Source organism: Saccostrea cucullata, unplaced genomic scaffold, assembly GCF_032062105.1.
Source record: "Saccostrea cucullata isolate Sc308-1 unplaced genomic scaffold, CSIRO_AGI_Scuc_v1 ctg5626, whole genome shotgun sequence".
Taxonomy (NCBI): Eukaryota; Metazoa; Mollusca; class Bivalvia; order Ostreida; family Ostreidae; genus Saccostrea; species Saccostrea cuccullata.
This window is the reverse complement of record NW_026939535.1, coordinates 1-24,548: the sequence shown is the minus strand read 5'-3', so window position 1 is coordinate 24,548 and position 24,548 is coordinate 1. Positions and strand designations below refer to the sequence as shown.

The 24,548-nt window shown below is 32.9% G+C and overlaps 1 protein-coding gene across 1 annotated transcript; it reads right to left on the bottom strand.

Moving 5' to 3' along the window:
* Nucleotides 1–4,670: 4,670 nt before the first annotated feature.
* On the bottom strand, nucleotides 4,671–6,039 carry LOC134253166 (uncharacterized). Its single transcript, XM_062735680.1, has one exon. The coding sequence runs from the start codon at nucleotides 5,800–5,802 to the stop codon at nucleotides 4,894–4,896; it is 909 nt and encodes a 302-aa protein (XP_062591664.1). The 5' UTR covers nucleotides 5,803–6,039; the 3' UTR covers nucleotides 4,671–4,893.
* Between the last annotated feature and the right edge of the window lie 18,509 nt (nucleotides 6,040–24,548).

Sequence of the window (24,548 nt, the reverse complement as noted above, 5' to 3'; positions counted from 1 at the left end):
AAGCCTGTTGGCCGAGTGGTTCTTGAGAAGATGATTTTTAAAAAATGCCATTAATTTTTCTCTAATTCATAATTATCTCCCCTTGGAAAAAGGGCATGGCCCTTCATTTGAACAAACTTGGATCCCCTTTACCCAAGGATACATTGTAGCAAGTTTGGTTGAAATTGGCCCAGTGGTTCTTGAGAAGAAGATGAAAATGTGAATAATTTACAAAGATAACGACAACAACAACGATGACAGGAGGCCCATGGGCCACATTGCTCACCTGAGCACCAAGGGTAGGACTAGTATAAAATGGCTTTTTATTGTAAAGTTTACATCCAAAAGTAGTCCCATGACCAATCATGGATTTGCTATTTTTTAGAAAATGATTGAGAAGACTTTTTAAGAATTTTCCTATATATTTCTATGTAAAACTTTGGTCGTACATTTTGGCCCTGCCCTACCCCCGGGGTCATGATTTGAACAAAAATGAATCTACACTACCTGAACATGCTTCCATATAAATATGATGAATAATGGCTTTGTCATTCTTGAGAAGAAGATTTTTAAAAAAAATTCCTATTTATTTCTATGTAAAACCTTGGTCGGCCATTTTGGCCCCGCCCTAACCCCGGTGGTCATGATTTGAACAAACTTGAATCTACACTTCCTGAGGATGCTTCCATATAAATATAATGAATTATGGTTTTGTCATTCTTGAGAAGAAGATTTTTAAAGAATTTTCCTATATATTTCTATGTAAAACTTTGGTCGTCCATTTTGGCCCAGCCCTACCCCCGGGGGTCATGATTTGAACAAACTTAAATCTACACTACCTGAGGATTATTCCCCATAAGTTTCATCATATTCCTAGCACAGTGGTTCTTGAGAAGAAGATTTTTAAAACATGCCACCAAATTTTCATTAATTGCCAATTATCTTCCCTTGAATGAGGGCATGGCCCTTCATTTGAACAAACTTGAAACCCCTTCACCCAAGGATGCTTTGTGGCAAGTTTGGTTGAAATTGGCTCAGCGGTTCTTGAGAAGAAGTCGAAAATGTGAAAAGTTTACAGACAGACGGACAGACAGACGGACAAAATGTGATCAGAAAAGCTCACTTGAGCCTTCGGCTCAGGTGAGCTAAAAAATCAATCACAAATATATTATCAGTAGTAGAATAACCTTTTCTAAATCCTGTTTGAGATTCATTGATCAGCTCTACCTCATCAGCAAAAGTATTTAAACGGTCACAAGGTATACTGGTAAAAAGTTTTCCTAAACAACTAAGTAAAGTAATTGGTCTGTAATTTTCAGGATGGCTTCTATCATCCTTGCCCTTATAAATAGGTTTAACTAATCCTACTAACCAGTCTTCTGTTATTATGCCACTATCAAAGATCACGTTGAATAATTCTCATACAGCGGCAGAAATCTTGAAATAGTTTTTTTCATACTTTTCATAGTTTTTTATACTCGTTCAAAACATAATCGCCCCCTTGGTGTTTTATTGGTTGTTTTTAAATTTATTCACTGCATTCTCTATTTCTTCACCTGTGATAGACTGATTAAGGATACTATCATAAACTTAAGTCTATGTTAATATCTATGTCATCATCTGGGACAGTACTTTCATTTGTTTTCTTTAAAAAATCAAACATAGAATTTATATCAACACTTGTTTTATTTTTCGGATTTGAGCTATTTAAAATATGCCAATATTCTTACGGTTTTTCTTTTTGTAGTGATTTAAGTTTATCTGAAATTCCATTATTCTATTCCTTAATATATTTATCCGTGATTCTTTTATACTCTTTACTCATATTCTTTAGATTCTCATGGGATTTAATTGACTTTTCTTTATTATTTAAGAGTTTTGCCAAATGAAAATTTCTTCTGGCTGTGCGACAGCTATTATCAAACCATGGTTTATTATTGTTATGTGAATTCACGGGTAGTTGATTTCTTCGTCTTAAAGTCTTCCCCGCTGAAGCTATAAAAATGCTACATACATTGCTGGTTATTTCATGTTGATTTACAGGTTTCTCTTTTAATATTTCAATACTGATGATAATTAATGATAATTTCTTAATTTCAATTGAAACATCAGACAGAAAATTTAGTAACATACTCAAGCTAACAACTAATTTTGATATTTCAAAGTGATTACTAATTCAAATTAGTACATGCAAGCTCAGAAATTACTCATAGTATATATATATTTATTTTAAAAAATTTGCGTGTCGTATCCAAGTTCTAATGCAGTGTCAATGTGATGGAGAATTTTTGCATGCAAGCTCTGAAAATTACATTTTAGTGTTTGTGATGAAAGTGCAAAATAAATATGCGAATTTAGAGAAGATATATATAAAAAATGCCAGTAGCGACAATAACGATAGTGTTTAAATTATAAATACATTGTATTTCTTCTTTTTTTTTCAACAGAATGAAAAAAAATTTTTTCAATTGTTTATTTTAACTTTCAAGAAACAAATTCATATCAAATACAGGTAAACTTTGTTATCTCGACATCGACGGGACAATTGGAAAATGTCGAGATATCCGAGGTGTCGAGATATCAGAGTTGAGACTTGACGTCCTTAATTTTACTGAATAGTAAAAACCATACACCTAAGACGTGTGACTACCTACATGTACATGTCTTCAATAAACGGTAGCTCGTTTGTTTCAGCTATCCCTCGACAATTTAATTTTATTAGAAAATCTAAGATTAATTAACAAATGTAATTTATGAAATATTTCTCTTTTATCGAAATCTTCTCATTAAACTAACAATTTTCCATCTAGAATTCGATCCGCGTGCAACTAAACAGGATACCAACTGCGCTGTGTAAACTCCAAACCGGAACGCTAGAATGTCGACTTCCGTGATATGGGAAAAAAATAATGTATAAATTTTTAAAATGATTTCAGTTCACTTCATTTTTATTTCATAATCATTCATCTTTAATTTTCATTTCATTTTCAAACCAAAATTTAATTGAAACTGCGCATTTAACAGACCTAATGATGTTACACATGCATTTCTATTATGGCTAATGCAATTTAGTCGTGCATGTCGTAGATTTGATTGTTTCCTGTTGAATGCAATTCTACCACAATTTACAAGTTAAATTGAATTCAATGTGTATACTGTGCATTGTTATTCAATTACTTTTATTTTACAGAATGATAAAGTTTTGTTAGATTTCGACATAAATAAACACTTTACATTAAGGCAGAATCGAGTAGATTTATCAATGATTTTACCCAAGCTGAATATTAAACAATTAACGTCTCAGAAATGCCGAGGGGGCTTGGGATTCCTCTACAAACACATTTCTGCAGAGCAGTATGTAGTCAAAACATGAGTGTGAATTTCTGATGACGTCGATACACGGAGTCGTCCGTGCGTGAAGGGCGACCAGCTGACGAACAATTAGGTTAAACAGAGCAGAAAATTGCTTCTTGTCGACATATACCAGGTAAGTTTTGCTCTTGGGACTTTGAAATAGGTCGAGATAAGCGGGGTAGTCGACATTACCGAGGTCGACATATCAGAGTTTTTGCAAATCATTTATAAAGTAAACAATGCCGGGACTGTGGACGGACGTCAACACATCCCAGGTTGTCGACATACCCGATGTTGAGATACCGAAGTTTACCTGTATCTGTAAATTATAGCGAGCGCATCGAGGCGGCGCGAAGCGAGCTCAATAGACTAACGTGTACGAACGTAGGAAATTCGGGTTGAAATCTGCACATTGTTCCAAGAAATTTTTGTCTCACCGCGTGAAAAAATTCTAAACTCCCAGTAATCCTTTGCGGTGCATAGCAACAAGTTGGCTAAAACCTAGCAACAACTTACTTGAAAAAATACAAACAACGATTTATTGCAGTTTCCATGCCATAAAACTATTGTTTGCGTCCTAAGTCAACAGGACTTCTTATCTGACGTCATACTTTCGTCACTTTAACGGTTCGGGTATTTCCGATTTTGTCGGAAATTTCCGAGAAGTTCGGAATCTCGATCCCGATATTTGGGAAGTGATTTCTTTTTATTGTTTAGTTTTTCTTTCTTTTTTCTTGAATGATAGACAGTTCATGTGTAGGATTATGATAGTACATAACTGCGCTCGCCCTAACGGTCATACCGTAAAACATATTATTTAATATTCGCTGGTTTCCTAAACTGGGGGCGAGTTGTCTTGAGTGGGGGCGAGTTGTCCTAAATTGGGGACGAGTTGTCCTAAATTGGGGGCGAGTTGTCCTGAATAGTGGGCGAGTTATCTTGGGGGGCGACCTGTCTTGGGGGGCGAGTTGTCCAGCATTCCAAGGGATGTTACACAAATAGAATATTTTAGTGCTTGCCCTCTGAGAGGTTTCAATTGTAAACTCACTCAGTCACTGTCCTTCCTAGAAATATACAGGCTGATGGATTACTAATGTTGTGTTAGTATGTAGACATATAAATAATACAGTGAAGGAAAGATAATTAAAACGATAGTGAGTTATGAATAACTCACCATAAATGAGTTACCGGATCTCACAAGCCGATGAGCGTCTATCTGCTGTAAGGTCTGGAGGGTAACTGCTAAAAACTGTTTATATGCTATTAATAGACATTAAAAGTATCCCGATCCCGATCATAAATACATACGTTATCACTACATTCCTCCCTATCATATTTGAAAAGTCTTATACATATCTTGATCATAAAAATATTTACATCTTTTAAAATATTAACACATATAGGGCCTACATAAACTTAAAAAGAACATCAACTTGTCAAAATAAAAACTGTTGAATATTTATTACACACAGACAATGAAATTGACAACAATCAGACGATCCGACTATTTATCAGCACTGTCCATATGCAATAAATAATGATAAAAGATATTGTTAAACTTTAAATAATACTTTGTTGAATTTTAATCTTGAAATCATCCAATAGGAAATCATTTCCCAAATCTGAGAGATGGATGCCATCTCTTCTAAATAAATATCTTTTTCTTGGTTCAATTTTACCATGTCTAATGATATGTTCCATTCCAATAAAATCACTAATTCCTTTGTTAATCATAGATCTTTCCTTTTCTCCCTCGTCCCAAATTAAACCCCTCCAAGTAAGTCTTGTTAATAGTTCTGAAAAAATAATTTTGCAATTTGGAAACTTTTGTCCAATTTCAGTTAAATCATTTTGCATGTTTGGTAATAGTTTTCTTGAACATCCAAATTTAATATCATTGGAACCTAAATGTATAATAATAAAATCTGGCAGAGGAAACTTTGATGTACAAAAAGAAACAGCATCCAATAAACTTTCCCACTTCATTCCTCTTATTCCATGCCAAAAAATATTCAATTTTGTCTTTTCAAATTCAAGGTTTTCTACACTAATGTCATTTGCTCTTTGAGCAGCCCAATGTACAATTGACGAACCTAAAATCCATACTACATACTTTTTGTAAATTTTAAAAAGAAGATCTGGACAACTAGAAATATCTATAAGTTTGCTTAAAATCTTCCAGTGTAAAAGAGATGAAACATTATCTACTGGAAAAGGTATTTTTGATACTGTTAATCCTGGAAACTTGTCTTTTAAAATTTTTTCACAATAAACAAGATGATCCTCTTGAAAAACAGATCCCTGGCAACAGCTGAACTGTTCATTGCTGTTAATGAATTTAATCAGGTTCTCAAAAGTTCCTAATTTCAAAACTTGAATAATCTGTAAGAACAGGTAATACATAAAATCAATCCAAAAACGACCAAACTGTACAGGGATATTATTGTTATGCTGATTTTCCACATGCATATCTAAAAAGTGTTTCTAGCCAAAGTTAATTTTACATGTTGGGCAGCATGTAGATGGATACGCATACCATGGCAAATGGTCTTTTATAACATGGCGCTTAACATGTGTGAATTTTGCCAAGCAAATTGAGCAAGGTTTCCCTCTTTTACTAGTGGTAGAACCAGGCACCTTAGATGGAGGACTGAGTAGTTGATCATACTCGTAATCAGGAACGAAGCCTTTTTCTTCTTCCATTCTAACTAAATACATATGTAAAACACTGAATATATCATACGTGTATAAGTGGTAATTAAAGTACCGAATATTCATATACATATATGTACATTTTTATACATTTTTTTTTTTAGAATAAGTGTTCTTATTCATTATCATATTATAGATAAAATATCTGGGGGCTGAATTACTGAATTGTATGTCATAAAAAAAATATATTTATATATACTACAATAAAAGATTAATTTGTTAGTGAATTAATCATCAAGATCATAATCAGCCAAATATCTTGGTTTTCTCCTATTTCTTTCTGGCTTCTTTTTAGAATTATCTGAGACATCACAAGACAATGGTATCAGAGTATCCGACTCCACTATCTGTTGATCTCCAGACAAATCTTCATTATCATCATAAAAATCATTTTCTTGTTCATTAAAAAATTCTGAAAGGTTGAACACATTGTCAAAATCTGTTTCTTGGACAGGGTTGAACTCAACCTCATCTTTCTTAAGAATTTGATTTCTTAAACGAGATAACCATACAGGATGGTTTCGATCTTGACAAAGCTTAATTCTGTCATGATGAATAACTTCCTCTCTCTTTCTGTTTTTTATTTTATACAGAACAGGGGATTTAACTTCTGAAATGATGTAAGGGCCTTTCCAAGGGGATTTTAATTTTGGACTTTGACCAACATTTGTGGCTGAATTCAACTTATATACAACATCCCCTATCTGATATGTACTTTGAAAAGATTGCAAATCATAATCTCTTTTTTGTCTTTGTTGTGAACATTTGAGATTTTCTCTTGCTTCTTTATGGATAAGTTCCATATTTGATCTTAATTTTGAAACAAATTCATTTGCATCTGTTTCTTTTGTATTGATTGTTGTACCAAGAAATATGTCTAATGGTTGTAAAACATCTCTCCCTAACATCATTTGATTTGGTGTAAACCCTGTTTGTCTGTTTTTTGTAGCTCGAATAGCTCCTGCAAGCTGTTGTAAATATGAGTCCCAGGTGTCTTGTTTGTTTTTTATGTAGCACCTTAAAGCTTGTAAAATTGTTCGATTGTATCTTTCTATCTGACCATTTGAAGCTGGGTGATATGGGGTAGTTCTCGTCTTAGCAATTTGTAAAAGATCACAGATATTTCGCAAGATATTACCATCCATATTTTTACCTTGGTCAGTGTGCAATTCTAATGGGCAACCTAGTCTACAAATGAAGTTATCAACTAATGTTTTAGCTATGAGCTCAGCCTTTTGATTTGGTAAAGGGAAACATTCAACCCATTTAGTAAACTGATCTATGATCATGAGAATGTATTTGTTTCCTAATTTTGTTTCAGGTAAGGGGCCTAAAATATCCATATGGACTCTTTCCATTGGAATGCCAGAATGATACTGCCCTAATTGACCTCTAGCTTTGACATTTGGTTTTTTATTTTTATTGCAAACTTCACATGATTTTACATATTCCTTACAGTCAGTACGCATATTATACCATATAGCACATTTTCTCAATTTCTCTAGCGTATTTGTTTGCCCTAAATGTCCCGAAAGTGGAATATCATGACATAATTCCAGTACATTTTGTATCAGACTTTTTGGAACTACATAAAGTAACCTCGGTATTAAAGGGTCTTCCCACAAATAGTACAAAATACCATTTTTTATTTTTAGCTGTGATCTACATAGCCAAAAATGTCTTACAGTCTTACTGGATAACTGAAGTTCCTGAATAGATGGTTCATATTTGTTTGTTAACCACAACTTAATTTGACAAAGGTCTGAATCTTCTTCTTGTGCATTTTTGATTATATCATTGTCTAATTCTATGTTTTTATATTGATCTAAATCTGAACTAGTTCTTGTGGATCTTATTGATATGGGAATTACATAATCTATGTCTTCTTCAAAAGTTTCCCATTGATTTCTAGCTCTTGTACAGAAAGGACAACCTCCACAAGGGAGAGAATCAAGTGGAATATTTGCTCTATAATTATTACATGATGGTAATGGGTCAGGAATTCTTGACAATGCATCTGCATTTTGATGATGTTTACCAGATCTATGTTGAATGACCATATTGTATTGCGCTAATTCTTCTAACCACCTAGCTAACTGCCCTTGAATATTCTTGAAATTCATCAACCAAATCAGACTGTTATGATCTGTTCTAATAACAAAAGGTCTTCCTAAAAAAAAATGTCTGAATTGTCTGGTAAAAACAACAATAGATAATAATTCTTTCCTAGTTGTACAATATTTGCGTTGTTGTGGTGTTAAAACTTTACTAGCAAAGGAAATCGTTTTTTCTGTGCAATCTTGAATTTGACTTAATTCTGCTCCTATACTCTTATCGGAAGCATCAGTATCTAATATGAAAGTCTCTTCAGGATCTGGGTGGTTTAATATTGTTGCTTTTAACATAGCTTCTTTCAATTTGTCAAATGCCTCTTGATGTTTATCTAGCCAATTGAACTCTGAATGTTTACTAACTAAACGGTGTAATGGTTCAACGATGTCAGCAAAATGATCAATATGCTCTCTATGATAATTTGCAAAACCAAGAAAGGATTCCAATTGTTTAATGTTTGTTGGAACTGTCCAATTTTTCATTGTTGTTATATTTTCAGGAGTTATCATAATCCCTTTTCCATTTACAATCTTGCCTAAGAATTTAACTTCTTTCTGAAAAAATTGGCATTTCTTTGGTTTAAGCTTGAGATTATATTGCTGAAATCTTGAGAGTACATGTTCTAATTTTTTAAGATGATCTTCAAAGTCAAAGCCTAGAACCAATATGTCATCTAAGTATGCTAAACACTCTGTCCATGTTAAACCCTGAAGTACTAACTGGATTACTCTACTGAATGTAGCAGGGCTGTTACACAGACCAAATGGTAGTCGATTATGTTCAAACAAACCATATTTTGTTATGAAAGCAGTCTTGTGTTTGTCATCTTTATGTACAGAGATGTTCCAGTAAGCGGCTTGCATGTCAAGAGTACTCAAAAAATTACTCCCCTTTAATGATTCAATACAGTCAGAGGTGTTTGGTAAAGGGAAAGCATCTTTAGTTGTAACCTTGTTTAATGCTCTAAAATCTATGCAATATCTTAAACTACCATCTTTTTTTCTAACTAATACTGGAGAAGAAGCCCAATCAGAAGAAGATGGTTCTATGATACCCTTTTCTAACATTTGATCTAAATGCTCTTTTTCTTCTTTCTCAAAACATAAGGGTGTTCTTCTTAGTTTTTGTCTAATTGGTTTAGCGTCACCTGTGTCAATTCTGTGTTGAATATCTCCATTGAATAAACCCATGTCAAAATCCTTTTTTGCAAAAACATCTTGAAATGAAATAATGAATTTTGCAAATTGAATGCTTTGCTCTGTTGACAAATTTTGAATTGATTTTTCAAACATTTCTGTTTAATGTTTTGGTATTTTTTGTCTAATCTGATCTAAGTTTAGATTTTCAATATCTATTTTTCTGATTTTAATAGGATCTTCACTATCTAGTGACTGTGATCTTTCATGTTCCAAGACCTCATCTAATTGTATACCAATGCCCACATCAAAGTTTTTCTTGATGGTTTTATAATTGTCTGTTGGGTTTTTCAATAAGATAAAATTTTGATCTTTGCTATTTATACAATTTGGTGACAAAAGACCATGAAGATTGTAACATGGACTTATAGCAATGTCAAATTCTGGGGTAATGTCATAATCTACTTCAGAATAAATATAAGCATGTGGAGGAACCACCACTTTCTTTTTCATGCGTATTCTGAAAATTTTGACTTTTTCTTTGTCCTCATTTGCAATACATTTTGCAGGAATTTTACAATGTTTTATTGTTACTGAAAAATCCTGTAAATTTATAGTTGCCTTATTGTGTTCTAAAAAATCAAGGCCTATAATTATTGGATCTGACACCTTAGCCACTACAAAATTCCATTTTGTGCTAAAATTTCCTATTGATAAGGGTACATTTTGACATATGACGGAATCTACCTTGGTGTTACTTATACCCTTTAAGGAAACATGGTCAGTAAGTTGAGGACTTGGATTCAGTTTTTCATACAGTTCACAGTTTATGATGGAAACTTGAGCTGCGGTATCTAAAACAGCTTCAGTACTAATGTTTTGAACTTTTATTGGTAGATAGAGTGTCTTGCATTTCATAGAACTCTCTTTTGCTAGTTTGATTTCTTTTACGTTTGATTTAAATTTAGTGTGTGGTTGAGGTCTTTGTGTGTTTGTATGAGCTGAGGAATGACCTATTTCCTCAGCTCTTGAAAGTTTAAATTGACAGCTTTTTGTGTTGGTGAAGGTGATCTTGATTTCGACTTCCAACAGTTTCTAGCAAAATGGCCTATCTTACCACACACATAACACTCGCTCTGACTCTCTGATCTTACAGGGCTATTAGATGGGGATCTTTTTGGCGATTCATATCTTGATCCGGACGCATTAAAGGTTCTTTGTGGTGATGAATACCTTGATGTTGATGATCTTTTTGGTGACTGAAATCTGGGTCTGGATTGTCGTTCTTCATCTGGTGCTGGTAATACTTTCAGAATTTCTTTTAGCAACCTGGTTGTTTCCTTGCTCTCTTTTTCTAATGTTGAAATCCTTGACTCTAATGAAGGTCTTGGTGGTGATGGACTTCTTGCCATTCTAATATGTATATCTTTGGATGGACTATCATCAGACTTGTTGTTCTCGAATGAAACACTTTTAATCTCTTTCTTTGGACCTATAATTAATTTTTGGTTGGTGATCGAGCTCTTCATATAAGTTATTGCCTCGTCCAAAGTTTGGGGATCTTTGTCCAGAGTGACCAATGAGGCCCTTTTTTCTGTGCATCCTCGTAGAAAGGCATCGACGGTGATGGTACTTTTAAAGAATTCAGGGGTCTCTGGATATCCCTCAGCCGCAAGTTCTTCTATGCGCTCAGCAAATTCTTCTATCGTTTCTTCGGGATTTTGCTTGATTTCCTGCAATTGCCTACGAATGATGTGTGGCTGGTCCTTCTTGTCAAATCGTTCTTTTAATTTTTGACATAGTAGCTTGAAGTCTTGCTGTACATTTTCCGGTCTTGAACTAAAGAACTTTAAAGCCTTATCTCTCAAACATTCGATCAGTTTGTCTAATTTATCTGAATCGTTACACTTGTATTTTTTGGCGATATGATTGAACTGAGTAAAATATGGTCTCCATTCTGATTTCCCATCATAGGTAGCAAGTTTTGGGGGTGCTGGACTAGATGTTGTGATTTTCTTCTCTTCTGATTTTTCTACATTTATTTCGCTCTTACGATTATAGATACTGTGTGGGGCAAATTTTTCTATTTTTGATGTGAGTCGTTGATGTTCTAATTCTACACGTATGTGATTCAATTCTTTCTCCCTTTTTACAATCTCTCTCTCTCTTTCATCCATCTCTTTCATTTTTGATCTTAAATTTTCTTCCCTTTCAGCACGCTCTTGTTCTTCTAATGCTCTTACTTTTTGTTTCTGCTCCTCAAAGCTCTCATACTGCTCATTCAGTTCTTTTTCTCTCAAATCCATTTTCTTTTGTAGCTCTTCAAACATGCCATCATATTTCTGTCTATTTACCACCAAACTTCTCTGTAGCATTGACACTTCCTCTTCTCTTTCCTCAATATGGAGAGTTTTCTCTTGTAACAATTGATCTTTTTCTCTTATTTCTTTCTCTCTCTCCATGATCTTATTATCCCTCTCTCTGATCTGGTGTTCTTTTTCTCTTATTTCTTTCTCTCTCTCCATGATCTTATTATCTCTCTCTGATCTGATGTTCTTTCTCTCTTAAATCTCTTTGCAACTGATCTATTTGTTGGTTCAAGTTTTCTTGTAATTGTAATGTTTGTACTTGTTCTGTTGATTCTGCTTGAATTTGTTCCAGGTCTTGTGATTTTTGTGATTGTCTAGAAATCTGAGTGGACAAAGTACTTCTTAAAGTTGATGGAATAATTATTTTACCTTGTTCGAACAGTGGGTCCCAGATGTTACTAGGGATACTAGGGATTACCTTGAGGTCTTCCAGTGTAAGGGTTCCCTTATTAAACCTTGCATCTAAAATTGCTTGAGCTCTTACTTTACCTACATTGTTTATCCTCATGAGATCTTCAATTGAGGCTGTGTTTATGTCTATAGGGGTTGTCATGATCTTGATCTTATTGACCCACTATAATAGCCTACTTAGTTGTGAATAGTGATCTTAAATGATGTAATTGACTAAATCATCAGACACTCCGACGAAATAGTCATGCAATTGTATGAGATGCAAAAAACATGTTGTTGTAGGCTAAGAAAAATAAGTAAAAAATTGAAAATATTCAAAAATAATGACAAATGATCTTATAAAATACTAACACTATTTATTCAATGTACCCTGATCTTATTTAGGAGACAAAGAATTTATTTTTAAATATGGCGCCAAAATACACGATCTTTTTGTGCGGGGTTTTTGATTGAAATATACAACCACTTCTGACACCAATGTTGTGTTAGTATGTAGACATATAAATAATACAGTGAAGGAAAGATAAATAAACGATAGTGAGTTATGAATAACTCACCATAAATGAGTTACCGGATCTCACAAGCCGATGAGCGTCTATCTGCTGTAAGGTCTGGAGGGTAACTGCTAAAAACTGTTTATATGCTATTAATAGACATTAAAAGTATCACGATCCCGATCATAAATACATACGTTATCACTACACTAAGAACAAACAGATTTCTACATGTAAATTCGAAATTGCACTGACCTGGCTTCGTCACTGTCAGTGTCAATCTCCCATGCAGAGTTGTCGTTCGTTCCTCTCTCAGACACTGAATGTATGAGCCGATGGTAGAGAGTGTGTCAGTGTTTGTTTGTAAATAGTCAAAATGTCGATCCCGATCATAATGTTGGAGTGGTAAAACTACTCTATCCGACTCCCGATTGTCGGATTTTGGTTTTTTTTTTATAATTGATATCTTTGCAACCATGGATGACTGAAAATAATTTTGCATGTACATATTTGTTTATTTTAGTCCCATTGTGCATACAAAACATTTAATATATATCATTTATCATGTTTATGGAAATTGACACTTCGCACTCCGTCCATACTACAGGATCTTCATGTACATGCCATTTAGTACAGTCACAGACACAAAATTCTTCATTGCTTTTATGGACCTAAAGCTTTTAATTTTGTATTTAAACTAACTAACCTGATATCTATTTTTATTGATTATGCGCCTATAGTTATAACATCATTTTAAATTTTACTTTTTTCAAATTTTGCGAGGAATGATTGTAAAAAAATGATATATAAAAAGGGGGGGGGGTATACGTGTTCAAAATGCTGTTTTGTTAGTTTTCTCTGGTCAATCTTAATAAAGTTTATGTTTTTGTAAACCTTGTACATTTTTTTTATTTTTCAAGAAAACAATGGCAAATAAACAATTTAAATTTGAAGAATTATAAAAATAACTAGAGCCTAGCTCGTTGCAAAGCAACGAATAGGTCTTCCGTTGGAGCTACGGAAAGGAAGACGTAACCTTGAGTCTACGTCAAACCATTCTAAAGTTATTTAGTAAGCAACCTAAAGGCTTGTTAAGGAAACCAGGAAAAAGACTGTAAAGGAATGCTATGTGGATGACCTTGAACTTTCTAAATGACCTTGCGTCAAGCAATAACAAACTCTTTTATAAAAAATACATAATCTGTGTGTTACCGACTGGAAAAGTTTACATATGTTTTTTAGATATTCTTTTAGTCGCCCGTATGGCACAGTGGTTAGAGCATCTGTTCTACACTAAGGCTTGGATAGCTCTCAATAGTGTGTATCAGGATATGAAGTTGAGTAAAAATATAAATGCTTTCTTCAAAATTGAGCTAAATACTAGCTGAATTAGGTAAAGTAAGATGAAGGTGAAAGGAGAGGTCAAAGTAAAAAGGGAATACTGATGCAGTTGTAAAGCTTTCATCAGTATGTATAAACCATAAGTAGGACATGAATATACTCAGTCTTGAATGGTATGTTTCTGAGTTAAACACTAACCTGAGAAAAGTTAGGTTAAGGTCAAAGGAAAGGTAGAACAAAATGTTGATGCAGCTACAAACGTGTAGCTAGCCTATAGTACGTATTGGCACATATCAGTACATATCGGCACATGAAGTTTGATGATACTATCTTGAATGGTCTCTTTAGACATATTTAGAAAAGGTGAGATTAAGTTCAAAGGATAGGACAGAGTCAAAATAATTAAGTTGATGCAGGAAAATGGCTCTCATCAATGTTTATCAGCATAGGACGTTTGATATAAAAAAAATGAATAGTTTCTTTGAAATTGAGCTTTGAACTGAGGTAAACGCAAAGCGGGACGGAGGAACAGATGGAAAAATGGAAGACGTATACATGACAAACAATATATGCCCAGTCATTTTTATGAGAAAGCATGAAAGGTTCAATGAGAATGTTTTATTTGAAATTTGGTGACTTGTAAAATGATGCGTGGAGACCGATCCTATGGATGAGAACGGATAAATCAAGGTCTTGTGTCGGGGTAAGTGCTGGCATGAAAAGGATCCAAAACACCTGATTCTATCAGGCAAAAAACTTGAAATTAATATATGCACAAGCGAATACAATTGATTAAAACAAGCATGAGATAAAGTGAAATAAAATACCGGGTAAATTTTACTGCTTTATATTTTTACGAATTTGGGTCAAAAAAGGGTGATTTAAATTTTTACGTATTAATCTTTTACGAATTGAATATGTCCGTAAAAAATAAAAACATCAGACGTAAAATTCCAGATCACATTGAATGGATTAACGTACAAATAATGTGTTCAAAACCCTATGTTAGAGAGAGAAAGAAAGAGAGAGAGAGAGAGTTATTAAATTGATATAACAATATAAACAATGCAACAAATTACATAAATTAATGAATTGTATAATTTTTTTAATTACCTTTATATACATGAGCAATGTACCCTTCATTTATTCATATTTTTAAAACACATATATAGTTAGGCACACCACATGCACGTCTGGTATTTACCAAAAACAGAGAGACAACTCAAACTAGTGTCACAGTTGTAATTAGATTATAATTATTACTGAATATTTACTTTGATGCTTTGCGCAATATTTTGTGCATATTCTGATTGGCGCGCATAGCCAATCGAATACAACCGGTTTTGCAGGTATGTGAGAGCCATGTGCGAGTGTTTTGTTTTGTCAGGTGAATTTCTATTTTTAGCATTTCCTTTACGTATGACTGACCAGTGACCTACCATGGACCAATGGATTTCGTTATACTAATTAATATGCATGTTTTACTAACCCGTGCACTATATAAAATAAGAAACCCGCCGAAATCCCCATCCCAAGCTCTACAGCCTTTACAGTAGTAGATCTCATATTTAGATAATCACAGATCGATTCAATCGATATACTATATAATATTTTTCTGACTTGATACTGGATGCCTGGTAAGATGTTCATTTATCTTGTAATTTATTTACTTGTTTAATTTATGTAATGATCTACTGGCAGTCGCGGTTAAATATCTATTAATTCTTACTTTTCGTAAATATCTGTTTGTTTCGTGTTTGTCTATGTGTATTGTTTCGTATGAGTGTTGTGAGAGTGTTTTTCTATTTTCTAGGTTTTTCTTTACATCCATTAAAATAATAAAACAACCGAACCAGTTTTGTTTTTTGAATTCTTCAAACAAGACCGCGACCCTGTGACACTAAAACTGTCCAATAGGGACAAATACCCCCGCTGGGTTTTTCATAGTAGGTGCCAATTCAGAAATATTTTATGGATCTAGTAAGAGGTGTTCACTATTGTCTAATAAAGTGCCCCGCCACAGCATGATACGCCCATCAAATATTGTTCACTAATCATAAATTGGTTAGGGTGCAAGAAAATCAAGTAACCTTGATTAACAGATTGACACAGATTTCAATGATCTAATTTCCATTTCTTATCATGTTTAAAATATTGTACATATACATCTCTAAAAGACTTAGAGTGTAGGGATTAATTAAAACAAATAATACATCATATAATTTTAAACTGGCTGTGTTAGAGCTTAACAAATATCCATCTGCAGCTTTAAATTGTTTATTGCATATTTTATGAAATAATGGAAATGCAACAGTCTAATTAAAAAAAAATCAAAAATCAATTATTCTTTAGACTATAAAATACTTAGTGAGACTTGACTGCAATTTGTTGCAAATATATAAAAATTGAAATGTAATTTTTTTCTCAATGAACACATTTTTAATTAATTTTGATTATATTATACAATAGTAACAAGACTAATTCAGTTTTAATCATAAACTAAAACATCAATTTTTTTAATTACATTACATCAATTAAAAGATCTTTATCTGAACTACAGTCATCAATAACTCTTAATTAACACAAGAAACTATAAGGCCATTTCTTTTTGCCCAACTCCCAAGAGATAAATTGAGATAATACTGCATGATGCTCTTGCCAGTTAACTCCCGACAATGAACTCCATTAATTTCTCTCTAATTTGACATGCACATTTCTGCTATCAAAATAGCTCCTTGACCAGTGCTTGATAATTAAACCCATTAGACAAACTGAATTCCTCTCAAATCATTAACATTTGTTACATAATTTGCTGTAAAGTATATGATGAAAAAATAAGTTTTTACTTAATTTAACATTTTTTAACATGTTTAATAAGGATACAACTATATTTTTACATTCTTTAGGATTATGAAATTTAAAATTTTAAAGACTTATTTTTTTAAATATCACTTAAATTAAAGGTCACAGTGACCTTGAAATAGGTCGTGACACACCGTCTACCCAAGATGCATAAATTGTCCAAGTTTGATGATTGTAAGTCTAATAGTTTTCTAGTTATGAGCCAAACAAAATCACAAAATAAATAGAAAAAAATGCCTGTAAAATACAGAAAAATCATCAAATCATGATGAAAATCCCAGGTGCACACCTTCATATGGTGAATAATAAGTGTATAAATTTTCAGACAAATCCATCCAACAGTTTCTGAGAAAAGGTCCGGACAAAATCTTGTCTACAGACACACGGACATGGCGATTCCAATATACCCCCCTAAACTTCGTTTGCGGGGGTATAACTAACATAAGTGAAGTGAAGTATTCATGTTCAGCGTATTAAGAAGTTGAAGTTTAATTCAAAGCACATGAATCAGAAGAAACTGTCCAAGATTGAAAACACGGGTATTCATTTAAATGGAAGACCATTAATTATAAAGTCGTTATCAGAAGTGGCTCGTCTCGGATAAAAAAAAAAAGAGTAACCAGGTAGATCTAACTGATTGATTGATTGACGATATTTGTATAATTTATATACAACTTAATTGAAATTTACCTATATGGTCCCAATTTATGATTGGCTTAAAAGTGCTCAAAATACTAACAGTGTTCACTACTAATTATCCCTATAGTCTCCATGGAGTGAGCTTAATGGCAATTAGCATTACTCTAATACACATACCATATGTTAAAAATCTATACGAGCCGTTTTATAAATTATGTGAAATTTTACGCGTTTAAATTTAACGAATTTATAAACCTTTAAAAAAATACCCATTATTCGGTAATATGAAAGAGGCGACATGATTTCAAAGCCAATTTCCAATTATAACTATTGGAGTACACGATATATTTTTAACACCGACATGCCCGCGGCTCTCTTTGGCCACGCACGTTAAAAATAATGGAGAAACAAGAGTGATGGTGAAAATAAAAACGTACATATAGTACGTACATTACATTACCTATCTTTGCCGCAACCCTTTTGAATTACAATTTTAATAAAATACATTAGCACGGCCGGAATACAGAAATAATTTTGCGTGAACAGGCCAAAGAAAGCGATCACAATTCAAAATGATTTTATGCACCAGTGTTACGAATTACGAATTAAAAGATCGGCGAAGTATTCTTATCGATTCGATATAAGTAAAAGCACAATTTTCTATTAATTGATAGGTCTTTGTACACAATGGATTTTTAACACGATCACAGACACTTGCTTTGTTTATGACCACAGGTGGCTGGTACACTAGTGACCTGGATTGGCAGCGTGGAATTCGGGCGCTGGTTTACATGTACATAACTGTTACAAACATCTAGGCGAACGTAGAGATTGTCAAATGTATACAACTAATTGATCGTGAATTATTCGATGAATAAAGTTTAAAATTACTTATAATAATAATTAACGTAAAAAGATATTTTTTAATATATTCCGATGAAGACGTGTTCACTATAAAACTAATTAATAATAGATAAAAAAGAAATACTTATTGCTATGAATAATTTAATAGTGAACCGTAAAGCATGTACAAAGACCTTTTTAAAAGAAATTTAACAGTAATAGCATAGGGTATATTATTGATAGCAAGTTTGTGTAAATTATACACATGAAGAGGTCTGATTTCCTTTCCGAATGAAAAACGTTACCTTCTTACCTGGCCTGCTTTCTACTTCGTGTTACGCAATACCCCCGGTATATTCGAACAAATAAACATTCTCATCAGATCAAAAAGGTGTTAAAGAACAATTTTGCTCGTAAGATCTAGATCGAAATATTTGCCGTTTTTGAGTTATAAAGCAAAAACTTCCAAGCTCCATTGATCCCTAATTTTGGGGGCCAGCCCCTTTCTAATAGTTTCAAATGAAAGCTCTTGCAATTATGCACAACTTTTCTTCTACATGTTTTAACAAAATATTTTTATTTTTAAAGTAGAAAGGAAAATATGTCAAATTTTTTGCTGTTTTCCGCAGTCTTACTTTTGACCCCTCTCTAGCGCTATTTCAAATGCAAAAATCAAAAAACAAAATTGATGTGCACAATTTCAATGCTTCCTCTTTTCAATTTCAAAGGGTTTTGTGCTTCAACTATTACCTTTCTGAGCCTTTGTCTGGGATACAGAGGTATGAAATATTCAATCAAAGGGGAATAACTCTGAAATAGAAGGTAATTTCCGAATTGAATAACAATATTCGAAAAGGGTTTGGGAAAGTCTAAAAGCTCTGAAATTTTGAACAAAATCCGTTCAGGAATGAGGAAGATATGAAGCTTCAAAGTTGGTGTCTAGGAAAAAAACAATAATAAGACTAGAGCAAAGCTCGTTGAAAAGCAACGAGTAGGTCTTCCGTCCAGTTTTGACTGGAAGTGCCGGAACAAAAGAAAGCAATAAGCTAAGTAGTCTCCAATGACTTAATAATTTCAATTTTGCATCAAAACCTTCAAAATAGGCCATTTTTTGCCACTTCCGGTTTGACTGGAAGTGACGACGACGGACGGAAAAACTTCTTTTTATGCTCCCAGAGACATTTGTAACCCAAGAACTTGTCAAGAACGGAAAAAAACGCGTTTTTCGACCACTTCCGGTTTGCCCGGAAGTGTCGACGAAAGAGTATTTTGACGACTCCAATAGATGAAGCTTGACATTTCAAACAACTTTGCTTCTTTGATCCCTACAAATTCTCAATACTGTTTGATATATAAAGAAAAAACTTTCGGCCCCTTTAGGCCCTTCTATTTAGGGGCCAGCCCCTTTTACAAGATATCATTTGAAAGATCTTTAAATTTTCGTTTCTTTTGTTCTTTATGTTTTAACAAAATATTTTCAAATAAAAAGATATCGTAGAAAATGTGCTAAAAATTTTGAAATTCGCGATGGGACTATTTTCGGGCCATGGCGAGCGTGAGCGCTTCGTACTTTCGGTAGTTATGATATACCTAATACCTTTCTCCAAAGGTTGCTCTAGCATCACTGAAAATTTCATGCGGTTGTGTCAAGTGCTTTTTGAGAAAACTGCCGTACAAAGTGACCCGGAAGTGACGTCATCAAAACGGACAAAAATCAATCGAGATCGATCATGTAATGCCTCATTAGTCCTGAAAGTTTCATAGAAATCCATTTCCAGAGAGCCGTTTTCGAGAAATCGCATGCACAAAATCGGTTAAAAAAACAATAATAACTACAGCAAAGCTCGTTGCAAAGCAACGAGTAGGTCTTCCGTCCTGTTTGACCGGAAGTATCTTTCTTTTTTAACAAAAATGAGAAAAAACGTCCAAAAATGCTTTGAATCCTCTAAAACTATGTTAATTAATGCAAAAAAAACCCCCCCATTTTTGCTACTTACGGTTGTACGACAGACGGAAAATTAATCATTATCCTCCCAGAGACATATGTTATTCTAAAACTTGTCAAGAACGGCAAAAATACGTGTTTTCCGGTTTGGCCGGAAGTGATTATGCCAAACGTATTTTGATGACTCCAATAGATTAAGCTGGACATTTTGAACAACTTTGCTTCTTTAATCTATTACAAATTCTCAATACTTTTTGAGATATAAAGAAAAACAATTTCGGCCCCTCTAGGCCCTTTATTTTAGGGGCCAGCCCTTTTTTCGACATATCATTTGAAAGATATTGAAATTCTACACTTCTTTTGTTCTATATGTTTTTACAAAATATTTCCAGGTAAAAAGATATTGTAGAAAAGTTGTTAAAAATTGTGAAATTCTCTATAGGCCTATTTTCAGGCCAAAGCGATCGCTGACGTGCGGCACTTCCCATAAAAATGAAATATCTTATACATATCTATAGACTTTGGTCTATCATACCTGAAAGTTTTCTATTTTGAGCCATTATTGAGAAAACTGCCGGACAAAATGACCCTCTAAAACTCACTAAATCGCAGAAAACTCCGAACCGGAAGTGCCGTCATAAAATTGGCGCAGAACTAAATAAAATATGATATCACCTTTCTTCATGTTCAATTTTGTTTGTTGAATTTTTAGAGGTATATATGTACTCTGAGACGTGTTGTATGCAGGGATGGGGTAATCGTAATCAGTAATCGTAATCAGCTGTAATCGATTACAGTTTGCCAAGTAATCATGAGTAATCAGTAATCACCCATTTTTCTGATCACAAGTAATCGTAAATTAATCGATTACTGTGAAAAAAGTCCTGTAATCATGATTATTTTTTTTATTACTTTATGATTACAATTTTGAAAACAAAGTTCATAAAATCATGATTTTTGATGATTTTAAGTTAATAGTTTTCAGTGTATAGAATTGTTTATTGAAAAAAAATAGTTTTAGAATTATAAGTTATATTTAATTATCTTCTCATTTCTCCAGAAATGCTTAAAATCAGGTCCATTGTCCTGGCAATGAGTAAATTTTATCAGTTCCTTGCTATATTCGGTATTCATTTCAAAATACTTTAACAGTTTAGCAAATCGCTATTTTTGACAAGATATACGCAAATACTGATAGAAAATTACTACAGAACCATTTTAAAGTTTGATTTTTTTTGTTTCAAATTTAATAAACATGTGTGTAATGCAACAATTTGTTTTCCCTGGAAATCTTTGAAACAATTTGTATTTTTTTTAATAGCAAATGTTCCTTTATTGAGACATATTCTAAATTTCACTTTGTTTGATTTACAGTGTACATGAAAAGATAATGTGAATTAATTAGTCATAAGACACAGATATACTAAAGTTTGGTCAGCTTGGGTATTAAATAGTAATTATTGAACTATCCATGTTTGTCCAGTCAATGTGTTAATTCTTGTAAAACATTTAATAATTGGCAGTTTACAGTAATTGAAAAGTCTATCACACGTCGAGAAGGTCAATTACTTGTGTAACAGTTCCCATTAGAATCCCTCTATCCCTACCTATAATTATGTCCAGTTTGATTTATAAAAAAGTATAATAAATTCTTTTTTCTATTTCTCTCAACAGTAACAAGATATTTACTTGTATTAAAGATAGAAATCAGGTAATATAAGATAAATCTCATGTACCTATATAAAGACATATACAACCAAACTTTGTCTGAATTCTACCTTAAAAATGTTAATGATATTAAAAGAAAGATGAATAAAAACATGCCGTTGTCCTTGAATATTAAACCAAAAAAAATTAATGTAATCTAAAGTAATCATGATTACATTAAGAAAAAGTAATCAGATGTAATTGATTACTTTAAAAAAATGCCTGTGATCAGCTTGTAATCGATTACTTTTAAGATCCAAAGTAATTGTAATTTAATCGATTACTTCTGAAAGTAATCGACCCCATCCCTGGTTGTATGAAAATTAACCTGCAAAGATATGTCTTTCATGGATGTTTTAGTTAGTCTATGAGGTATTCAAGGTATTTAAATGAAAAAAAAATTAGTTGACAGAAACTTTAGAAATTACGGACCTATCTTAATATGTTAATAATACCAAAAAAACTACTACATGTGTATGTAACAAATGCGATAATACACATGGTTTTATTTTGTATAAGCAGAGACCTTCTTTACTTCATCATTTGAACTATACATGTTCAATGCAAATAACATAAGTGCTTCTCTTTCTTTCATGCATTCTTGTTTATAAATTAAAACCTTGTCTTCTCTTTCTTTCATGCATTCTTGTTTATATGTTAAAACCTTGTTGTATTTGTATTCAGGTACCCTAGTTGGGATTTTTGTCTTAAATGAAAAAAATAAAAACAAAACGTGTCCTAGATATCCATCTGATATATCTGTATACAAAATTTCATTTCAGTATATGCAACGGTTGTGAAAAAAATGAACGGGAACTAAGTGGACCGACATACAGCAGCAAAGCAATATACCCTTTCTTCTTCGAAGGGTGGGGGGCATACACGTATGTCGTAATCTTGGAGTTCCAAGAATATTTCGTTTCTGTCTTTGAGAGGCTAACGTGCTAATTACTCCGCTACAAAGTCCATGCAGATATGGCCAGTTAAATAAAGTTTCTGAAATGACTTTGACTACATGTAAATAATGATAGATTTAAAAAAGCAATTTTGTATATATAAAAAGAATGTATTTTTCAAGTGTAGATATTAATTTTTTTAAGAATAGTTTTAAGTACCGTATAAGTGGAAATTTTGGCGAGACGCAAAATTAGCGATTTGTCCTTAAAAACTGGGAATTCATTTTTAGCGAGATGTAATTTTAACGATTTTAAAATGCACATTAAATAAGTTATTACAAATAAAACGCAATTAATTTTTAGCGATATTCAATTTTAGCGATCTCAGCATCCTCGCTAATTATGCCAAAATTAAATCCTCGCTAAACATTCTACTTATACGGTATAATATGAAAGATGATAACATTTCTTATTTTATGAGATTTTAGCAAACAAACATGTAAAATAGAAAAGAACTGGCATTAAATTGAAGATTAAATTTACCATGTTCACTAGTTTGTACCGCACTGTAAAGTGCTAGTGGGGAAAAGGTTTAGAACAATTATGGATTAAAATTTTCTATATACAATGTACTAACCACAGTGCTAAGGTGAGCGTTGTTATTCAAGGGTCTCTTTTTTCAGATTAAACTTAAAACTATTCTTAAAAGTTTTAATATCTATACTTAAAACATATCTGTGACGTCATCTTTTGTCAAACCTGGTTCAATAAATTTGTTATTGTTCTGCTCCCCGTCCAATAAGTTAGCTGTAGGTGTCCAATAAGATTCAACTTATTGGACAGGTACAGGTAACTTTAAACTCAAAACAAAGGGCGAGGCATATAAGTAAGCACCACGTAAAAGGCAATGACAAATCAAACAATTTAATATGAACAATGTAGGAAATAAGTAGCGTTAAATGTTAATATTCACAAAAAAATCCTATTGAAAATGGCAAAAATAAACCAGTGAATTGAATGTCTCAGATTCATTATCGTAAATGCATAAATTTCCTAAATTCACCGTTCATTGCTTTATATTAGATTCATTTCACAATGATTGATCCACGGAACATATATAGAATCCAGTGGACACAAAAGATGAATGAGAAGGCAAGCATGTGTTTTCTTACACACAACCTTGGGCTTTTTGTTTATTGAAATATCCATTTTTTCGCATTTAGCACAAAATTTGGCACACGAAATTCCAACGGAATCTGTAATTTCGTCCGGTGATTTATGATCATTTGTCCAACTAGTCCTGCGTCATTTAATCGAGTATCAGTCGTTTTAAGGAGTGGCTGGTGTAAATAAAATCCTTCCGAGTACGAGCCTGCTAACAAAAGAGAATTGCATTTTTAAAAAATACATCAGGAATAATCTCCCAATTTCATAGAAAATGCTTTAATAAACAGTTGTTTGAGTAAAATCCTTCAAATCCTATTGCTTTACAAAAATTACCTTTTAACGGGAACTGTTTCTTACAAATTCCGAAACATAAGAATAAATATCCGGATTTCACAGGAAAAACTAAGGCATCTTGGTGTAATCAATAAATGGCATCGTCAAAACACAAATTAAAATGAACGTCTTCATCCATGGTCATTACGTTGTAAAATGAATAAATTTTAAAGAATTTAGTAGAACTGACTTTTACGCATGCGTAGTATATATAAAATATGTCGCAATGCGGATAAATAAGACTAGAC

Coding starts and splice junctions, on each gene's coding strand:
- LOC134253166 (XM_062735680.1), bottom strand. CDS start 5,802: ATGCATGTGGAAAATCAGCATAACAATAATATCCCTGTACAGTTTGGT.